The sequence below is a fragment of the Oncorhynchus mykiss genome, chromosome 10 (assembly GCF_013265735.2).
Source record: "Oncorhynchus mykiss isolate Arlee chromosome 10, USDA_OmykA_1.1, whole genome shotgun sequence".
Classification (NCBI taxonomy): Eukaryota; Metazoa; Chordata; class Actinopteri; order Salmoniformes; family Salmonidae; genus Oncorhynchus; species Oncorhynchus mykiss.
This window is the reverse complement of record NC_048574.1, coordinates 38,360,902-38,379,682: the sequence shown is the minus strand read 5'-3', so window position 1 is coordinate 38,379,682 and position 18,781 is coordinate 38,360,902. Positions and strand designations below refer to the sequence as shown.

The window sequence follows — 18,781 nt, the reverse complement described above, 5'->3', positions numbered from 1 at the left end:
AATTATGGGTACGTAAATAGGAAATCCTGCTGAGTACCGATTGCTGCAAAACATTTTTTCCTGACATTTAGGATTGACAACACTGTTGGTTAGCCCTGATATTCTTTCATAATGTGTAGAGTTTTCTATTCCGATATAATTATATTTTGTTTTACTTCATTGCAAAGACTCTGCAACTATTTTTCCAATGTACAGTATAGTTATTTGGTTGGATGACACTTTGAACACTAAACGCAAACTAAACTGAGTGAGAATTTCAGCTCAACCTTGAACAGGCTCATCAATATCCAGAACACAACTTTGACTTAATGCTGCCACCAAGGGGAATTGTGAGATAAAAATCTTACATTGAATTACATGCGGCTGAGCAGTTGTAAAGAAACGTAGGATCATCATTAGTATCAAAGTATCATCAACTGCCACAGGTAACAACACCGTAGGATAGTAAAACCCCACAAAGACAATCCATTAATTAAACAATTACAGAACATAAAAGCATAACGGTAAAACAAGTCTCCAAAATGTAGAATGTAATTCAATCGTAATGACCTAATTTGGATGTCCAGCTTGGTGACTACAGCTGGGGTGGCTATAAGGTGACAATAATGCATTCTCCTCCCCTCGGCAAGCCCATGTTCTAAAAAAACAGATCAATTTAACATACCCATTAAGTCGGGAATGACAGCTTGTCAGTATTGAACACCACACAGTTCTTATTTCAACATACTCCTGTTCTTCCTTACACAGCTGACAGTTCTTGGACTCACATATTTGCTGGGATATTTATCTATTCTAGGCAGCACTGAGTTATTTCACATATTTGTACAAAATAAAATAATTATAATAAAATGTAAATGAATAAAAGTTAAACAAAACATACAACTCTAAGGTTGGTAACAGAATGACAGCACAAACAGCACAAACCTTCATCATCTTACCAAACTGAGCATTTGCACTGTTCTTCAAGTAAATGTGTTTTTGTAAAATTTTCAGTGGAAATTGTTGAAAGTAGTTCTTGTGCATATAAACTCATCAAAAAAATAAGCTTGACATGTGTAAATATTTGTATAAACATATCAAGATTCAACAACTGAGACATAAACTGAACAAGTTTCACAGACAGGTGACTAACAGAAATTGAATAATGTGTTCCTGAAAAAAGTAAAAAGTAACAGTCAGCATCTGGTGTGGCCACCAGCTGCATTAAGTACTGCAGTGCATCTCCTCCTCATGGACTGCACCAGATTTGCCAGTTCTTGCTGTGAGATGTTATACCACTCTTCCACCAAGGCACCTGCAAGTTTCCGGACATTTCTGGGGGGAATAGCCCTAGCCCTCACCCTTCGATCTAACAGGTCCCGGACGTGCTCAATGGGATTGAGATCCGGGCTCTTCGCTGGCGATGGCAGAATACTGACATTCCTGTATTTCAGGAAATCATACACAGAATGAGCAGTATGGCTAGTGGCATTGTCATGCTGGAAGGTCATGTGAGGATGAGCCTGCAGGAAGTGTACCACATGAGGGAGGAGGATGTCTTCCCTGTAACACACAGAGTTGAGATTGCCTGCAATGACAACAAGCTCCATCCGATGATGCTGTGACACACCGCCCCAGACCATGATGGACCCTCCGCCTCCAAATCGATCCCGCTCCAGAGTACAGGCCTCGGTGTAACGCTCACTCCTTGGACGATAAACGCGAATCTGAGCGTCACCCCTGGTGAAACAAAACCGCAACTCGTCAGTGAAGAGCACATTATGCCAGTCCTGTCTTGTCCAGCGATGATGGGTTTGTGCCCATAGGTAATGTTGTTGCCGGTGATGTCTGGTGAGGACCTGCCTTACAACAGGCCTACAAGCCCTCAGTCCAGCCTCTCTCAGCCTATTGTAGACAGTCTGAGCACTGATGGAGGGATTGTGCGTTCCTGGTGTAGGTGTTATTACACGTGGTCTGCCACTGCGAGGACGATCAGCTGTTCGTCCTGTCTCCCTGTAGCACTGTCTTAGGCGTCTCACAGTACAGACATTGCAATTTATTGCCCTGGCCACATCTGCAGTCCTCATGCCTCCTTGCAGCATGCCTAAGACACATTCACGCAGATGAGCAGGGACCCTGGGCATCTTTCTTTAGGTGTTTTTCAAAGTCAGTAGAAAGGCCTCCTCAGTTTTCATAACTGTGACCTTAATTGCCTACCGTTTGTAAGCTGTTAGTGTCTTAACGACCATTCCACAGGTGCATGTTCATTAATTGTTTATGGTTCATTGAACAAGCATGGGAAACAGTGTTTAAACCCTTTACAATGAAGATATGTGAAGTTATTTGGATTTTTACTAATTATCTTTGAAAGACAGGGTCCTGAAAAAGGGACATTTCTTTTTTTGTAGTTAGTTGTATGCTTTAAATTTGCAATGATTGTTTTTTGTTTGACAAACATTTTAAAGTGAAAAACTGGAGTCTCAGTTTCACTTTGTCAACATGGAATTGCCCAGACTGCTTTCGTTCTATGAACAATGTTTAATAATTTGGGATATGCTTAGGAGATGTCTGCTGCTGGTAGATATATGGAGACAAGAAGGGTATAGCCCTACAGTACAAATATGCTGCTAAATGTACTTAACATTTTGGCTGAGGATAAAACAATGTTACTGTAGTTTGGTTCCATGTTAAATACTGATCTACACATTGCTCATATTGGGGTAGCAGGTAGCCTAGTGGTTAGAGTGTTAGAGCGTTGGACTAGTAACCGAAAGGTTGCAAGATTGAATCCCTGAGCTGACAAGTTAAACATCTGTCATTCTGCCCCTGAACAAGGCAGTTAACCCACTGTTCCTAGGCCATCATTGAAAATAAGAATTTGTTCTTAACGGACTTGCCTAGTTAAATAAAGGTAAAACATATATATATATATATATATATATATATATATATATATATATATATATATATATATTACAGGGATGGATGTACTTCTTTACACCACCAGGTGGCAATCCAGTTCTGTAAATTCTTCATCTGTTTCTGCCACGTCAAGTCTTACCATGTGTAGAAACTCATATTTCCTCTTTGAAAACATCCTACCAATGATGGAAACAGGCTGCTACCTGAACACTCCAATCCCATAAATTACTGAACAAAAAAATCTAAATGCACATGTTTGCAAAATAAAGTTTATAAATCTGTCAATATATGTTTTATTATTTTGTCAATCATAATCACATGTACTATAACATTGTTGGTTTTTCTACTTTGGGGATACTTTTATAAGCCTATTGTAAGTTAATGCATGTACTGTAACTATGTACTGTAAATTGGCACACAATACAATCTATGACTAAACCTGTGGCTGTTCTGTAAATAGTGGATAAGGTCTGTTTTCAAAAGCAATATTCTCTTAAACAATCAACTTTCCACATTAATTGGGTGAGGTGACTTGTGAATTTCCTTTATCCATACAAACTCTGGATAACCCTGAAGCAATTATTTATCTATGAGTCCTATCCTACTGCATTAGTTTACACAGCCAGACAATCTGAAGTGGTTTCAGGGATTAATCAAAAACATAAGATTGATTAAATGTATAAAGTCCTTATTAATACACCATTGCTGGTGTAGAGTAGTAATTTAGACATGATCCATCCGAGTTTCAGACTTACAATGAGAAGCCGCCCTCCTCAGCTCTCATTATCTGTGCATGACTGGCTTCCTGAGCGTCACATCCTCATTGCTTTTTAAAAGAGTCCCAGTCCAACCCAGCTGGAGTAGGGATAACCTTTTCCATTAACAATAGGCTGCTCAACAAGGGTTGTTTCCCCTCATGCAGAGAGAGGGTACTTAAAATTCATGCCGTCCTCTTGGTATAATCCTGTCTGGGGATTATGGTTGGTTGTATTTGCCTTGTGCTCATTAAATAGACATGTTTGGAAACCACTTGCAGACTGATGTCAGTTGTCTTATTGTACAGCATCAGTAAGATACATCATGAAAACCTTTTATAGCATTCTGAATTAATCTGTCAGTGTGGTAAAGTTCAGTGGTGCCTGTCAGTGTCACAAATGTCTTGTATGTCCACCTGACGCATCATCTCCCAAGTCCGCAATTTCTCTTGCATAGTTTAAATTAATATTAAAATGTCTACTGCACAGCATACATTAACATGCACTACCTGGAGTCTTTGTGCAGTGAACTTTATATTCTTCAATGCTGCTTTCATACAAGACCAGAGCCACAGGGTCCTTAACAACATGCAACATTTGATCGATGGAGAAGCATCTAGTGAGCTTTAATAACCTCACAGGATTAACAAACATTTGCAGGAGAATCCATGTCTATCTCAGGAAGGATGCTCCAGGTGCTATTGCTCACCGTAGAGACAGACAGATGTTTGGGTCAGTCAAAAGCTAGCTACTCTGCTATTCTGGCAAGAGGCAAGAGGCCTCTGGCAAGAGTCCATCAAATGTTTCAAACAGAGCAGCACCTTCACCATTGATGAAATTGATGTTTGGCACTAGTTGCAGGTTGAAACGTTACATGTATAACCTTGACGTGTATGACCAACACAGAATACAGTTTTCTGTTGGTGTGTACACTGAGCAACTGTGTCTGAAATCCTCAATCACTTGGCAGAAGTGGGATTGGAATCCTCACCAGCTCTTGTAGCCTCTTCTTGCTCATCCTCTTTCTTTCCAACTGCTTCTCAATCACTTTAGCAATTTGGGCATATGAGTCAGCAATTTCTCTCTGAATAAAATTAAACAGACAATGTATAATCATCTACATTGTATCTGAGCACCTGTTCATCCAGCCAGCAACATAATCACTTCAGGGTTGGGTAAATGACTTGCATAGACATCAAGGCTGGAGATTAAATTAAACAACTCAAAGTTAAATCTCTAACACGCACACACACACAGACACAAAGAGTGAAACTGTTTTTTGAGTATGATTCTGTGTTTTCACATGCAAAAGTGATTGCTTTTGATAAAAACGCTTTATCTGCCTTCCCAACGAAAACTTGTTTGAAAATGAAAACATTTATTTTATGGACGATGCACCATGCTGCCTTGATAACAACAGGCCAAGCAGGGCAGATTACTGGTCGATTTGAGAAGGGCACTCCTCCCTCTCCGCTTTCGCCCGATGACATGACGGGCCCAATGATTTATGTAAACACTAGATGACAGACAGGGGGTGCTGTGTTGAAGCCACTGCACCTCCATCATGGCACTCCCCCAAAATTGAAGAAATATATTTTGGAAGCTATAGAAATGCATTTATTAATGTATACATCTGTTTTTGTCACATTTATTCTAACAGACACTTTAATGCATACTTTTAAATGATGTGAACTAAACATAAAAACAATAAAACATATAAAAACATTTTTTTCATTTTTTGAAAGTTACTGTCCCCAGTACAATACAAAATACTTGAATACATGTAATTTTGTCCTTGAAACTTTAAATGAAATACTGTAGTATTCCATTCATTCCTATGGAAGAGTTTGTTCCTGAGTATTACCATTATGGCTAACTGTTGGCTTCAAAGCCTCTCCATGGCCAAAACATAACATCAGCAATCCTGGGTTTATATACTGTACGTCATAGGAAGGACCATAGCCCGGTGTACCCCGGGCCAGATTAATCAAATATGTCCATTATTTAACTAACTTTTCAGAGAGACGGAAGGTATATGGTTCTGTTCGGCACTGAGGTAAAGTTAGTTTTGTTTTGGATATGGATTTATCTCCTCAATAGCTTTTGAGCCATGGCAATAAATTTGTTTAAATTTGAATCAGGGGAGAATGGATAAAAATCCACACTTTAAAACTTTTTTTTTTTTTTTAATTTTAAGATCGAAATCTGAATAATAAAAAATAAAATAAAAACATGCATAAAAAAGGTGTGGATTGTTTTCCATGCTCCCATGATTCAGAATACTTATTGTTATTTTCAGAGGTAGACTGACTCTGACAGCCTAATACTCAATCTAAACGTTAATCGATTCTCAATTGCGATGTGGTTCTAGAAACATAAAGCCCTTTACTTTCATATCACATCCAAATAATTTAATAAATGTAAAATATACACTTACTGTACACTGTTTTAACCGGATTTATCACAGTTGCACCCAACAGTATTTGTCAGTATAGCCATCCAATTAGGATTTATGCTAGGATCACTTAAGGGTCCAAGCAAAATACCAGCCTTAGTAAAGTTGAACATTTACTTCTAGGCCTTTGACTCTACAGCACTCACCAGTTTTCTTCCCAGAAGTCCATCCCTCTAGACTGCCCAAAACTAGTGCCTTACATCTGTAAACCTATCATATAGTTATCAACTTAGGATAGTGCCTAAGCAACACACCAAGTAGGAAAACCCCAGATATGGCATTAGAGACAATTCCATGATAGTAATTTTGCCAGAATATTGGACGTACAGTATATAGAATATAGTCCAATTAGATGATTTTTGTGTGAGAACTATATTTTGTATATCTTTTGTTTATGTTTTCATTCCTTTTCGGTTCAGTTCCTTTGACACTTAGGAAGTGATAGAGTCATAAACAAAGTCCCCATACAAACATCACTTAGTGCCACAACACCGCTCATTGGGGAATGAATGTAATTATATATATTTCATGAGTGTGTGTGCGTTGTTAACATCTGCCTAAGTTACTGCTCAGATCTTCCGGTCTGGACGACGACCAGACTCCGGGTCCGGAAGGCGACCCTAAATCCGGACACCCACGGCACATCCTTGTGGCGACATGCCCCGCTGTCAGGGAGCCTACCAAGGTAAACCACCAGAGGGGGGGGGGGGGGGGGGGGGGGCGCAACAGCGATCACCAACTAGGACATCCCCTGGCCCTCCCTGGGGTACTTTGCAGCTTTCAGGGAACCTACCAAGGTGCATCACTAGAAAGGACTGCAACGGCGATCACCAACCGGACATCAACTGCCATCCTTGTGGTGGACTGCTCCGCTTTCAGAGAAGCCTACCAAGTTCAACCACCAGAAGGGACTGCAACGATGATCTACAAACAGGACATCACGTGTTCATGATTTTATGTTGATTTGTAACTTGCAGGACAAACAAGATCCAAACCACCAGGGGGGGTATGTCATGTTGGCCTCTTTGGGTACAGCAACCCCATCCCCCTCTCCCTGCCTCCCCCTTTGCCTCCTTCAAATAGGCTGCTGTGGTCAGAGGTCGTAAATTCCTGAGAAGACCCTGCCATATGGCCATATAGTAGAGAGAGAGTACATTTTCATAGAGGACAAAGGAAATCCTTCCACCTCACAGAACTTGAGGTACGAACAAATTTCATGTTCCGGAGAAAGTATAAAAGAACATTACCATAACGCTGTTTATTTAATAGCCTCAGATATGAGGTTTACATCTAATTGTTGTATAAGATGAATGAGTGAGTATGATACTGTTTGTATAATTGTGTAATATGATTTTGGACTCTTTAATGAAGTAAAATACAATTCCCTTTTGATTTGAACTAAATCAGAGGACCGCCTCTGAGCCCAGTTAGGGTCAGACATCCTGGGACAGCCCTCTTCGGCCCTTCCAAATAAAAACCCCACTCGGGTTTTCGATCAGCAGACCGAGCTTACCTCAATTACGAGATGGCTAAAGGTTGCAGACCATGTTGTTCTCCATTAGGAGGACAAAGGTTGTAGACTATTGCTGAATATTTTAACCATACCACGTGGTTAAACTCTTAGACCATCGATACTGACCGAATAAGAACAAGTCCTTGATATTAATTACTAGTCTGCAGCTAGGAATTCGGTATCATTGAACGTGAAGAACGACAACCGCCGAAACATCCATTCCATAACGAATGTCACTCTGAACAATCCCCTCTAACCACAACAGAGAGAGAGGGAGAGAGACGGACAATTCTACAAAATAAATGAACTTTTCACCTGCGATCAAGACGACACACTGAGCGTAAATATATATATTGATTGCAATTGTTCCCGAATGAGTGAGTGTTCATGTGCAAAGGATTAGCATTTCAATTGTTATAATTATCACTCTGTAGTGACTTCTTAGTCGACCCCCACTTCCCCTTTTGTCTAACAAGCCGCCATGCCGGTTTAGCCCACTAGGGCACATTCTCCTATCATTTCATGTAACCACATTTACCTTGTTTGTTTGTTTGTTTATGCATATCTGTGAATTACTTAGTTAGTAATAAATACATTATTTAAGACAATTGATGTATGGATGACTCATAGTGAAGACTGGGTTCGTGCAGATAACCAACAATTTACAACGTTTGGAATGAGACTAACGTGAGGTAAAGTAAATAATTCATTAATTCAAAGACTAATTGACCAGAATAAATATCTGAAAAGTTGTTTTAGGAAATTATAACTTTGTAATGTGAATATTTTTCCTTGGTGCCCCGACTTCCTAGTAATTACGGTTACATGATTGATCAGTCTAGTCGCGAAATAACTAATTACAGAGAATCTTTGATAAAAACTATCAGTCTTCAGTTAATGATAGTAAAGACACAACACCTCAAAGAAGTGCAACCATTTTCTATGCATGGTGTTTTGGGAAATGTATCTTATATCTTCAGCCTTTGTAAGAAAAATGCATTGTTAAACCACTCATAATCCTAAATTACATTGCTATTGGGAAACCGGGCCCAGGACGTTAGTGTGTTTAAAGCTAGCTAGCTCTCTGCCAATTTATTCTTGATTACAGACAAAATACAGACATTTCTACACATAATGCTACTACACACATTGATTAAACGTTGTTTATGAATGCTTGAATATGAGCGTGAGCTAGCTAGCCAACTTTGCTAGCTAGTTGGATAGCTGCTAAATAGTTAGCTAGCTACTCACCGAGAACCAATACCGTTTGCCCACACAAACAATAATAATGAAGAGGCTTTTCTCCATCATCATATTCCTCTCGATCTCCGATGTCTGAACAAACAACACTTTGTGAGACGATCTTCGGAATTTTTCTTAAAGTAAGCTAGATAATTCAAATGGGGTAAATGAAAACTCAAATATTTACTCTAAATACAAGGGAATGTTTTGGTTTACTTCTTTAGCCTGCTGCTAGTTAGCTTGTCGATGAACGATTACGTAGACATAACCAATGTCATATCTGAAGGCATGTAAAAATGTGCCCTGCCCAGCACTCCTGATAGGTGGTGGTGTTAATAACTACAGTAAAAAATCATTGTAAACCCAAATGTAATGTCAGATTTTGTAATAAAGTAGCTCAAAAATACAGAAATACAAAACACTGTAGGTTCCGTTTGAAATACTGAAAAGTCTATTTGTGTTGAATCTGAAATGGAATTTCACCTGATGCAAGAGGCATGGTTTCTCATTCTTGCATCTGGTGAATAACATGATTCCATCAAAAATATAGATTTAGTTTAGTTTAAAAATATATATATATATTATTGATATTATCAATTGTTTCTCAGTTGAGAGAGAATTGTAAGATTTCATTGCACTCCTGTCTTTTCTATGATGACACACCGTGATCTCCTCACTTAGTTTTTGAATCAGATATTGGATTTCATCCAGACAATGAATTAAACAATTTTCTTTACGAGCTGCACCTGAAATCTCAGCACCAATCCAAGGTATAAACAGTGATTGATCAGACAGATGCAATGTACAGATCAGACAGATGCAAGGCAGGATGTAGTCAAGAGATGATCAATAACCAATAATGGCTATTCTTGTATTGTTCTCTTTTTCTTTGCACATTGGCAGAGTAATTGTATAAGTGAATGTTCAGCCATGTGTATATGTGTGTGGGTGTATGTATGTGACAGACAGACAGAGAACGAGTAAGTGAGAGAGAGAGAGAGAGAGAGAGAGAGAGTAAAATGAGAGATAGAGAGTGTGTGTATGCAGCACACACTTAAATGCAAGAGGCTATGTGTTTGAGAGACCTGACACCAAAAGCTGGTGGAGTCAGTACAGTGGAGACTCATCCTCACTTGCGATCATTTGGATCAGGATTACAGAAAGAGAGATGCATCTTGTTACTGCTCCTATAATGCACCCTTTATGCATCTTCGGTTATCTTTCTCTGACAGCTGTCATAGGTAAGTCATTTAATTTTGGTATCAACAATAGGATAATAACTGTATAGACTGGGATTCAGACATTGACAAAATCAATGATTATCCTGCTTCTATGAATCATGTGCACTTCATTCTCATTAGTGAAAATGAGGAAAGGGAATCAAAGTGCTATTGGATGGCACTGAAAGTACAGCTTATTTGTGATGACATACACAGGTTTGAATGGCCTGTTAATGTCTACTAAATAATATATGAATATCCCTCCTGAGTAGAATGGGGGCATTGACCCATAACATTACATTATATTTGTTTTGCATTAGTCCAATAAGTGAGTTAGTTGATGAATTAGTTAAGAAATTAAGAGTTCCAGAATAACAGACCGGTGGCTTCAAAGCCTCTCAATGGCCAAGACATAGTTTCAGCAATCCAGGGTTTATATATGTCATTGGCTGTAACTCTGCCACCTTCCACCGTAGATGTGGAAGTCTGACATATGCAGATGTGCTGGATTTGAGATGCAGCCCATGCAAATCATTTTATATATTTAGCTTAAACTGACATATTTTGATGGGGAATGTTTTATTCTGTTACTTAGATTGATGCACGGGTAAATCAATGGACTCTTAAGGATTAAGACATTTGTTAAGAAATTTGTTGAGTTGAGAAATTAAGAATTAAAATGGGCTTCTTTTATAGGAATGGGCCATGCTTTTCATGAAATAGCAGTAAAGGTATTGGTTATATTGATATTGATCAAATATATAAATGCAGCTGCCACTGTATTGCAGCCATTGGACACAGTTTATCATAGCGCACTACGCTTTATTACGGACGATAGGTTCAGTACAGCATTGTATTCTGTATCAGAAAGTAGGCTGGCCCTCTCTGAAGTGTCGTAGATTGATGCATTGCACTCTTTTTGAGTGGATGAATTGGTGTCACTAGGGAAATTCAAAAAGCTCATTGAGCACATTATTACTGAAAAATGTGTTTGTTTTCTATGAATGTGTTTTGCTTTTTGTGTATTGATGTGAATATTTATGTGTATATTGATGTGTACTTTATATTGATGTGTATTGATCTATATTAAATGTGCATGCAGGGCTTATCTGTGAAAGAGACCTGGGTCTCAGCATGACTCTCTGTTGAAATAAAGGTTATACACAGTACCAGTCAAAAGTTGGGGCACACCTACTCATTCCAGAGTTTCTCTTTATTTTGTCTATTTTCTACATTGTAGAATAATAGTGAAGACATCAAAACTATGAAATAACACATTTCAATAACTTTTAAAGTTTCTTCAAGTGCAGTTGCAAAAACCATCAAGTGCTATGATGAAACTGGCTCTCATGAGGACCAGCACAGGACAGGAAGGCCCAGAGTTACCGTAGCTGCAGAAGATAAGTTCATTAGAGGTACCAGCCTCAGAAACCGGCAATTAACTGCACCGCAGATTGCACCTCACAGAGTTCAAGTCACAGACACATCTCAACATCAACTGTTCAGAAGAGACTGTGTGACTTGATGCTCAAATTGATGCTCAATTTGCTGCAAAGAAACCATTACTGGACACCAATAATAAGAAGAGACTTGCTTGGGCCAAGAAACATGAGCAATGGCCATTAGACTGGTGGAAATATGTCTTTTGGGACATATTTGAGATTTTTGGTTCCAAACGCCGTGTCTTTGTGAGACACAGAGTAGGTGAATCTCCGAGGTGGAAGGTGTGGGGGTGCTTTGCTGTTGACTGTCAGTGATTTATTTAGTATTCAAGGCACACTTAACCAGCATGGCTACCACAGGATTCTGCAGCAATACGCCATCCCATCTGGTTTGCGCTTAGTGGGACTAACATTTGTTTTTTTATTTGACCAAGAACGGAGAGTGATGGTGCATCTACACCTGCTTGCTTGCTGTTTGGGGTTTTAGGCTAGGTTTCTGTACAGCACGTTGAGATATTAGCTGATGTACGAAGGGCTATATCAATAAATTTGATTTGAATTTGATTTGATGGTGGTGCATCAGATGACCTGGCCTCCACAATCACCCAACATCAACCCAATTGAGATGGTTTGGGACAAGTTGGAACGCAGAGTGAAGGAAAAGCAGCCAACAAGTGCTCAGCATATGTGGGAACTCCTTCAAGACTGTTGGAAAAGCATTCCTCTTGAAGCTAGATGAGAGAATGCCTAGTGTGGAAAGCTGTCATCAAGGCCAAGGGTGGCTACTTTCAAGAATCTAAAATCAATTTTGATTTGTTTAATTAACACGTTTTTGGTTATTACATGATTCCATATGTGTTATTTGATCGTTTTGATGTCTTCACTATTATTCTACAATGTAGAAAATAGTACAAATCACTAAAAACCCTTCAATGAGTAGGTGTGTCCAAACTTTTGACTGGTCCTGTATATAATTATTATTATTTATTTAAGTATGACAAAATGCCACATAGCATTCCTGAACACAATAGGGTCTCTCTAGAGTAGACGTACACTCATTTAGATACAGATTCAAATATCATTCATTGGTGGTGGTTCACCCAAGCAGCAGGTGGGTGGAGATTTTCACAGTGTGATTACAAGCAAGCAGCCACTTGTTGCAATGTTTGCTTTTGTAGCAATTTATTTGCTATATCTGTTTGGTTTAAATTAACCTTGTTGCACATTTTGCTGTGTTTGTTTGTAGATAGTGAAATAGTGTTAAACATGGAGACTTGCTGTTGTTTGATGACAAGCACTTATGTAAGACCCACATTTAGTAACTGCACTGAACAGAAGCAATGTATGATAGAACGAACCACAATCTTTGAACACTGAGACAGATCACAAATGATCCACATACAATTACAGTCTACAAGACTATTCAAATGAGCTGAGACCGGTGGTCTTAAATTTCAAAGATACAGAATTAAAATGATTGATTTATTATCAGCACATTGTAATGCTAAGTGTATATTTCAATATTCAAGTCAGCATTTGAACTAACCCTTTGAGCATGAGGGAAATTAAACAGTTGAAAGAGTTACCCCATGGAGTGGTGTTTTGCTTGGGATTATGCAGAGCATCACATGTAGGATGTACATTGTGTAAAATTAAACGTACAGTAGTGAAAGTGTGAAACTGTCTAATGGCTTCATTCCCTTGGGTAACTCAGTTCAAATGTACAAATACAAACCAATGAACTGTAAAGTGGACTTTAATCATGTCTTGTTTTTTAGATACAGATGAAATGTGGAAAAATATTGTAATAATTAAGAAAAAAACTTCATCCAACCCCAGAGCTGTTCCACTGCCACCATAGGGAATGTGGGGGAACACAGGGGAACCTGCGTAACGTCTTGAGGATGTGAGGTCACACGAGTGGTGGCAGATCAGTCAGAGTTCTAAGCACAGCTTCCATCAGTCATGTGACCTGACAGCATCACGAACTCAGACATCTTGGAAAGGAGGCAAAACTATCATCATAGAAGTCATGTATAATCTATAAATTCAAAGTCTTTAACATAGGACTGTGTATTTGTTATATTTCAAAAAGTCTATTAATTTGTTTTTATTTAATTACTCTATTTAACCATAGGTACTCAGCTAATAAATATCTTGCATAATTTAGAATAAACCTATGGTCTCTACATGAAATATGACAGTGACAAATAAGTGCACTTAGCTGTACTTGTTTACCTCCAAGCAGGCCATTTACAAAGCCATTGTGCTCATACAATGTTTCAATGTATCATACATTTTTCATTTCATATGTCTTCATTTCTCTATTTTCTATTTGACCTCATTATCTTGTTTTTGATTACTTCTATCCATTGATACTAGAATTACGTCCTTGCCGCTCGAAAAGGCTTTTAACGTATTTTTGGATTGAATCAGAGATGTTTTAGTGTCTCCTTTAGAATACTCCACAGACAGCAACCTCTACCCTGTCTGTCCACTGGGCCAGTTCCCCTGTGGAAACCTGTCTGTGTGCCTGCCCCAGCTTTACCACTGCAATGGGGTCCAGGACTGTACTAACGGAGCTGATGAGGAAAACTGCGGTGAGTCTTGAACAACAGCAGCTACAGGAGTGTAAACAGATAGTTATTGTGCAGTATGTTTTTGTCACACCAGATAGGTGCAGTGAAATGTGTTGTTTTACAGGGTCAGCCATAGTAGTACAGCGTCCCTGGAGCAAATTAGGGTTAAGGTCCTTGCTCAAGAGCACATCAACAAATGTCTCACCTTGTCGGCTCGGGTATTCGAACCAGCAACCTTAGTTACTGGCTCTAGGGTACCTGCCTCCCTAGTTGAATGCATCTGCTCTGAGATAGTCATCAGGCATCTAGTCCAGGGGTATTCAACTCTTACACTATGAGGTCTGGACCTGCAGGTTTTCTGTTCTACCTGATAATTAATTGCACCCACCTGGTATCCCAGGTCTAAATTAGTCCTTGATTAGAGGGGAACAATGAAAAAAGCAGGAGAACTGACTCCGAGGTCCAGAGTTGAGTTTGAGGGATCTAGTCACACCAAATATGAACAAACATATAGGTAACTGACCAAATAAAGGAAATACTTAGGTAAATAAGGATCCAAAGTATATTGAAAGCAGGTGCTTCCACACAGGTGTGGCTCCTGAGTTAATTAAGTAATTAATTAATCAACAAAACACTCAATTATGGTATTTAGCATTTTATTAGGATCCCCAATTAGCTACTGCTAATGCAGCAGATACTCTTCTTGAGGTCCACATAAAACATGATATAATACATATCATTAATAGACAAGTACATGACAAGGCCAGAGCTACATAAATAAAAAATAAGAATACACGCTTTCATATATTTAGGCCTTCATAATCATGTGATTCATAGACACTACTGAATGCAAGTGCAACACACAAAAACTGAAATGGAAACGCAATAACAAGGAGGTGTGTTGCAAATAGGCTGACACTTTTCACTATATTCTGCTGACATGAAAATAGCAATCTTGTTTTGCTAAATTCCCCTGAAGTGAATAAAGCTACCTTGTTTCTATAGTTACCACCCATAATGGGTATCCTGGGGTAAAGTATAGACTTTTTTCAATTTCTCGTCGAAGAATGGTGTCGCATCTCTGCAATAGAGTTCCAGACACTTGTAGAATCTATGCCAAGGCGCACTGAAGCTGTTCTGGCGGCTCATGGTGGCCCAACGTTATATGCTAGTGTTTCTTTTGGCAGTGTGTCTATAACTTCACACATTTAAGTTGCACACAAAAATACACACATAATGTATGCACAAAAATAAAAACATTCACTATAATGTTTCCCTGTACAGTGGATAACAGCGGGTGGCCACATCTTTTTGATGCCTTTATGAAGAAAAATGTTGAAGATTCCAAGGAATGCAGTGAGTTGATGAGTAAAATATTCTGATGCAAATGCAACTATTTACATAGCCGAACTAATATTGCACTGCTTTGAATTAATAATGCATTAACTAAACCTGAACTAAAGCAAAAAAAAATTCAACCCATTTTAAATATGAAATCATGCTTTGAGGTCATCCATTCACATCCTTCTGTTACTGTAAATAACATAAATAATTTAAGCAATTCTAAGAAACGTTTAGGAACTATATCAAACAGTAATTTCAGGAAATGGTACGTGATACAACTCCGGGTCTGTGCATGTCTTCTGTGCTTCTGTCCTGCAGTACTGGACGTGTTTCCAGAGGTATGTTTCTGTGAGGGCAGGAGAATAAACTGTAACAAAAAGGGTCTACTCAGCATCCCAACTGTGTCTTCCAATATAACAGCTCTGTGAGTATATTGGATTCCTGCCCTTGGGAAGTCTAACACTAGAGCACAGCGATTGGTATTGGGACAGCTATAGTATATTATATACACATATACAGCATCAGTCAAAAGTTTGGACACACCTACTCATTCAAGGGTTTTTCTTTACTTTTCTACATTGTAGAATAATCTAAATGTCAGGACAAAATGTGTACATCTATAGCTAGGTTTCCATCCAATTGGCAACAGATTTTCATGAGAATATTCAAAAATCTGCATAAAGAAAATATGTGCATTTTCCCACCAGTGGTGTGATTCCACCAAACTGACTTGTTGCAGATACAAATCTGTTTGTAATGACATGGTGCACATAAAATGTACTTTTTCGCTTAAGTATTCATGTAACGAATAGTTCAATGTGTTTCCATCGCATTTTCAACTCTCCCAATAGTTCTGTCACAAAAGCTGTTGCGGTAAATAGCAAATGTGCCTAATCTAGTCTTGGCACGTGTGCTCTAGCCAACAGCTCGCAGATACAGTGCGGGTACACTTTGTGGGTAGGCTAGTCTACATGATGAGATTATAATGGATAAGAGTGAGAATATTTTTATTTGTCAAAGGGTAGTCAACCATGGATCATCATGTCACCAGAATAAGACCGTCAATATTTATTGGAAAAGAGCACAAAGCTCATCACGTGCAATTTCACCACATTGTGAAGTTCAATCAATTACAGGCTAACAGTGCATTCGGAAAGTATTCAGACCCCTTGACTTTTTCCACATTTTGATACGTTATAGCCTAATTCTAAAATTTATTGATTCGTGTTTTTCCCCTGATCAATCTACACAATACCCCATAATGAAAAAGCAAAAACGGGATTTTAGAAATGTTTGCAAATGTATTGTAAATACAAAACTGAAATATGACATTTACATAATAAGTATGCAGACTCTTAACTCAGGACTATGTTGAAGCACCTTTGGCAGCGATTACAGCCTCGAGTCTTCTTAGGTATGACGCTACATGCTTGGCACAACTGTATTTGGGGAGTTTCTCCCATTCGTCTCTGCAGATCCTCTCAAGCTCTGTCAGGTTGGATGGGGAGTGTTTCTGCACAGCTATTTCTAGGTTTATCCAGAGATGTTCGATCGGGTTCAAGTCCAGTCTCTGGCAGGCCACTCAAGGACATTCAGAGACTTGTCCCAAAGCCAGTCCTGCATTGTCTTGGCTGTGTGCTGTCGTGACAAAATGGATGGATTAATGTGATGACTGCTGTTCATCGAATGATTAACTGTTTATAATTCCGTGATTAAATAAATCTGGTAAATATTAACTCAGTAACCTGTGACATTGGAAAGTTTGGCTTTATTGAGTTTCTATTTCCCAAATGAACTCTAAGAATATCAGAATATCGATTTTACAACAGTCGCTAATTCATTAATTTCCTCTACAGTCTCATTCTGAACATCGCATAATCTGGGAATCTGCACAAACCCGAGTCCCACTAAATAAGTCAGTACCACACCAATTGAGTTGATTATTTATTTACTAACAAGTTAAAATGATAATATAAGATACACATACACACAGTTTGGGCTATTGATTAGAATTTAGCACAATGAAACAGGTCCCTAGCGGGCCAACACAATATTACACGTTACACAAAATGAGGATTTCAAAAGAGAGAGAAAGAGAGAGTGCACGAGAGGAAAGCACACTTGGGTACATTTGTAAACTATGCTTAGTTTAACCCTAACCTTGCCCCAAACTGCCGCTCTTATGGGTCAGAAGATAATAATGTAATTACGTGTCGAAGGTCTCCGATGGGGTATCTCTTCATGGACCGAGCTCCTCCGTTTCCACCTTGAGGGCAAGTTCTCTGGGCATAACTAGTTTTGAGGCAAAGTCTGGATTTTACTCAGATCCAATTTAGACAACTAACTTCACATTTCATCTTTACAAAAACATTCTCTTTGATCTGGACATTTTCTACAAAATATACATTATGCTAACATCAGGTACATTTTGTGAAAACGCTTCACGCTACAATGTTTTCGTTATAACGTCGTCATTTAACTTTTAATAACATAACAAAAACAACATTTGTTTTCATATTCCATCTATCGTCATTACTACCATTTTGTCTGACAAAACATATTGTCCCAAAGTCAATTTATTGCATGTTACTGTTCTGAGGTAGGTTCTCCATAGGCCCATCATACATTTCATTCCTCCATACTGAGAAGACAAAGGGATTTAGTCTGCTGCCTTAAGATTTACAATGGGCAGGAGGTGTCATAAAACCCCCCACCTCCTTACCTCTCGATCTCTCCCCCTCTGGCAAATGTGTGACAAATGTCTCTTGTAGGAGTGTGGTCCACAGTAACCTGACCCGAACTGGCCAGTCATGACAGTGCCTAGGGTCGTTGTCCTGTTGGAAGGTGAATCTTCGCCCCCAGTCTGAGGTCCTGAATGCTCTGGAGCAGGTTTTCATCAAGGATCTCTCTGTACTTTTTTCCGTTGATCTTTCCCTCGATGCTGACTAAGTCTCCCTGTCCCTGCCGCTGAAAAACATTCCCACAGCATGATGCTGCCACAACCATGCTTCACTGTAGGGATGGTGCCAGGTTTCCTCCGGACATGACGCTTGGCATTCAGGCCAAAGAGTTGAATCTTGGTTTCATCAGACCAGAGAATCTTGTTTCTCGTGGTCTGAGAGTCTAAAGGTGCCTTTGGGCAAACTCCAAGCGGGCTGTCATGTGCCTTTTCCTGATGAGTGGCTTTAGCCTGGCCACTCTAACATAAAGGCCTGATTTGTGGAGTGCTGCAGAGATGGTTGTCCTTCTGGAATGTTATCCCATCTCTACTGTACAGAGAAACTCTGGTGCTCTGTCAGAGTGATCCATTGGGTTCTTGGTCACCTCCCT

General features: G+C 39.1%; 1 protein-coding gene across 1 annotated transcript in view; it reads left to right on the top strand.

The window, feature by feature from the left end:
* Nucleotides 1-18,781, top strand: part of LOC110533841 (relaxin receptor 1-like) — a 97,995-nt gene that overhangs the window by 54,719 nt on the left and 24,495 nt on the right. Inside the window, exons 2-3 of the mRNA XM_036989348.1 lie at nucleotides 13,988-14,128; nucleotides 15,770-15,875. Of these exons, the coding sequence (XP_036845243.1) occupies nucleotides 13,988-14,128; nucleotides 15,770-15,875 (247 nt within the window). The remainder of the gene's footprint in view (nucleotides 1-13,987; nucleotides 14,129-15,769; nucleotides 15,876-18,781) is intronic.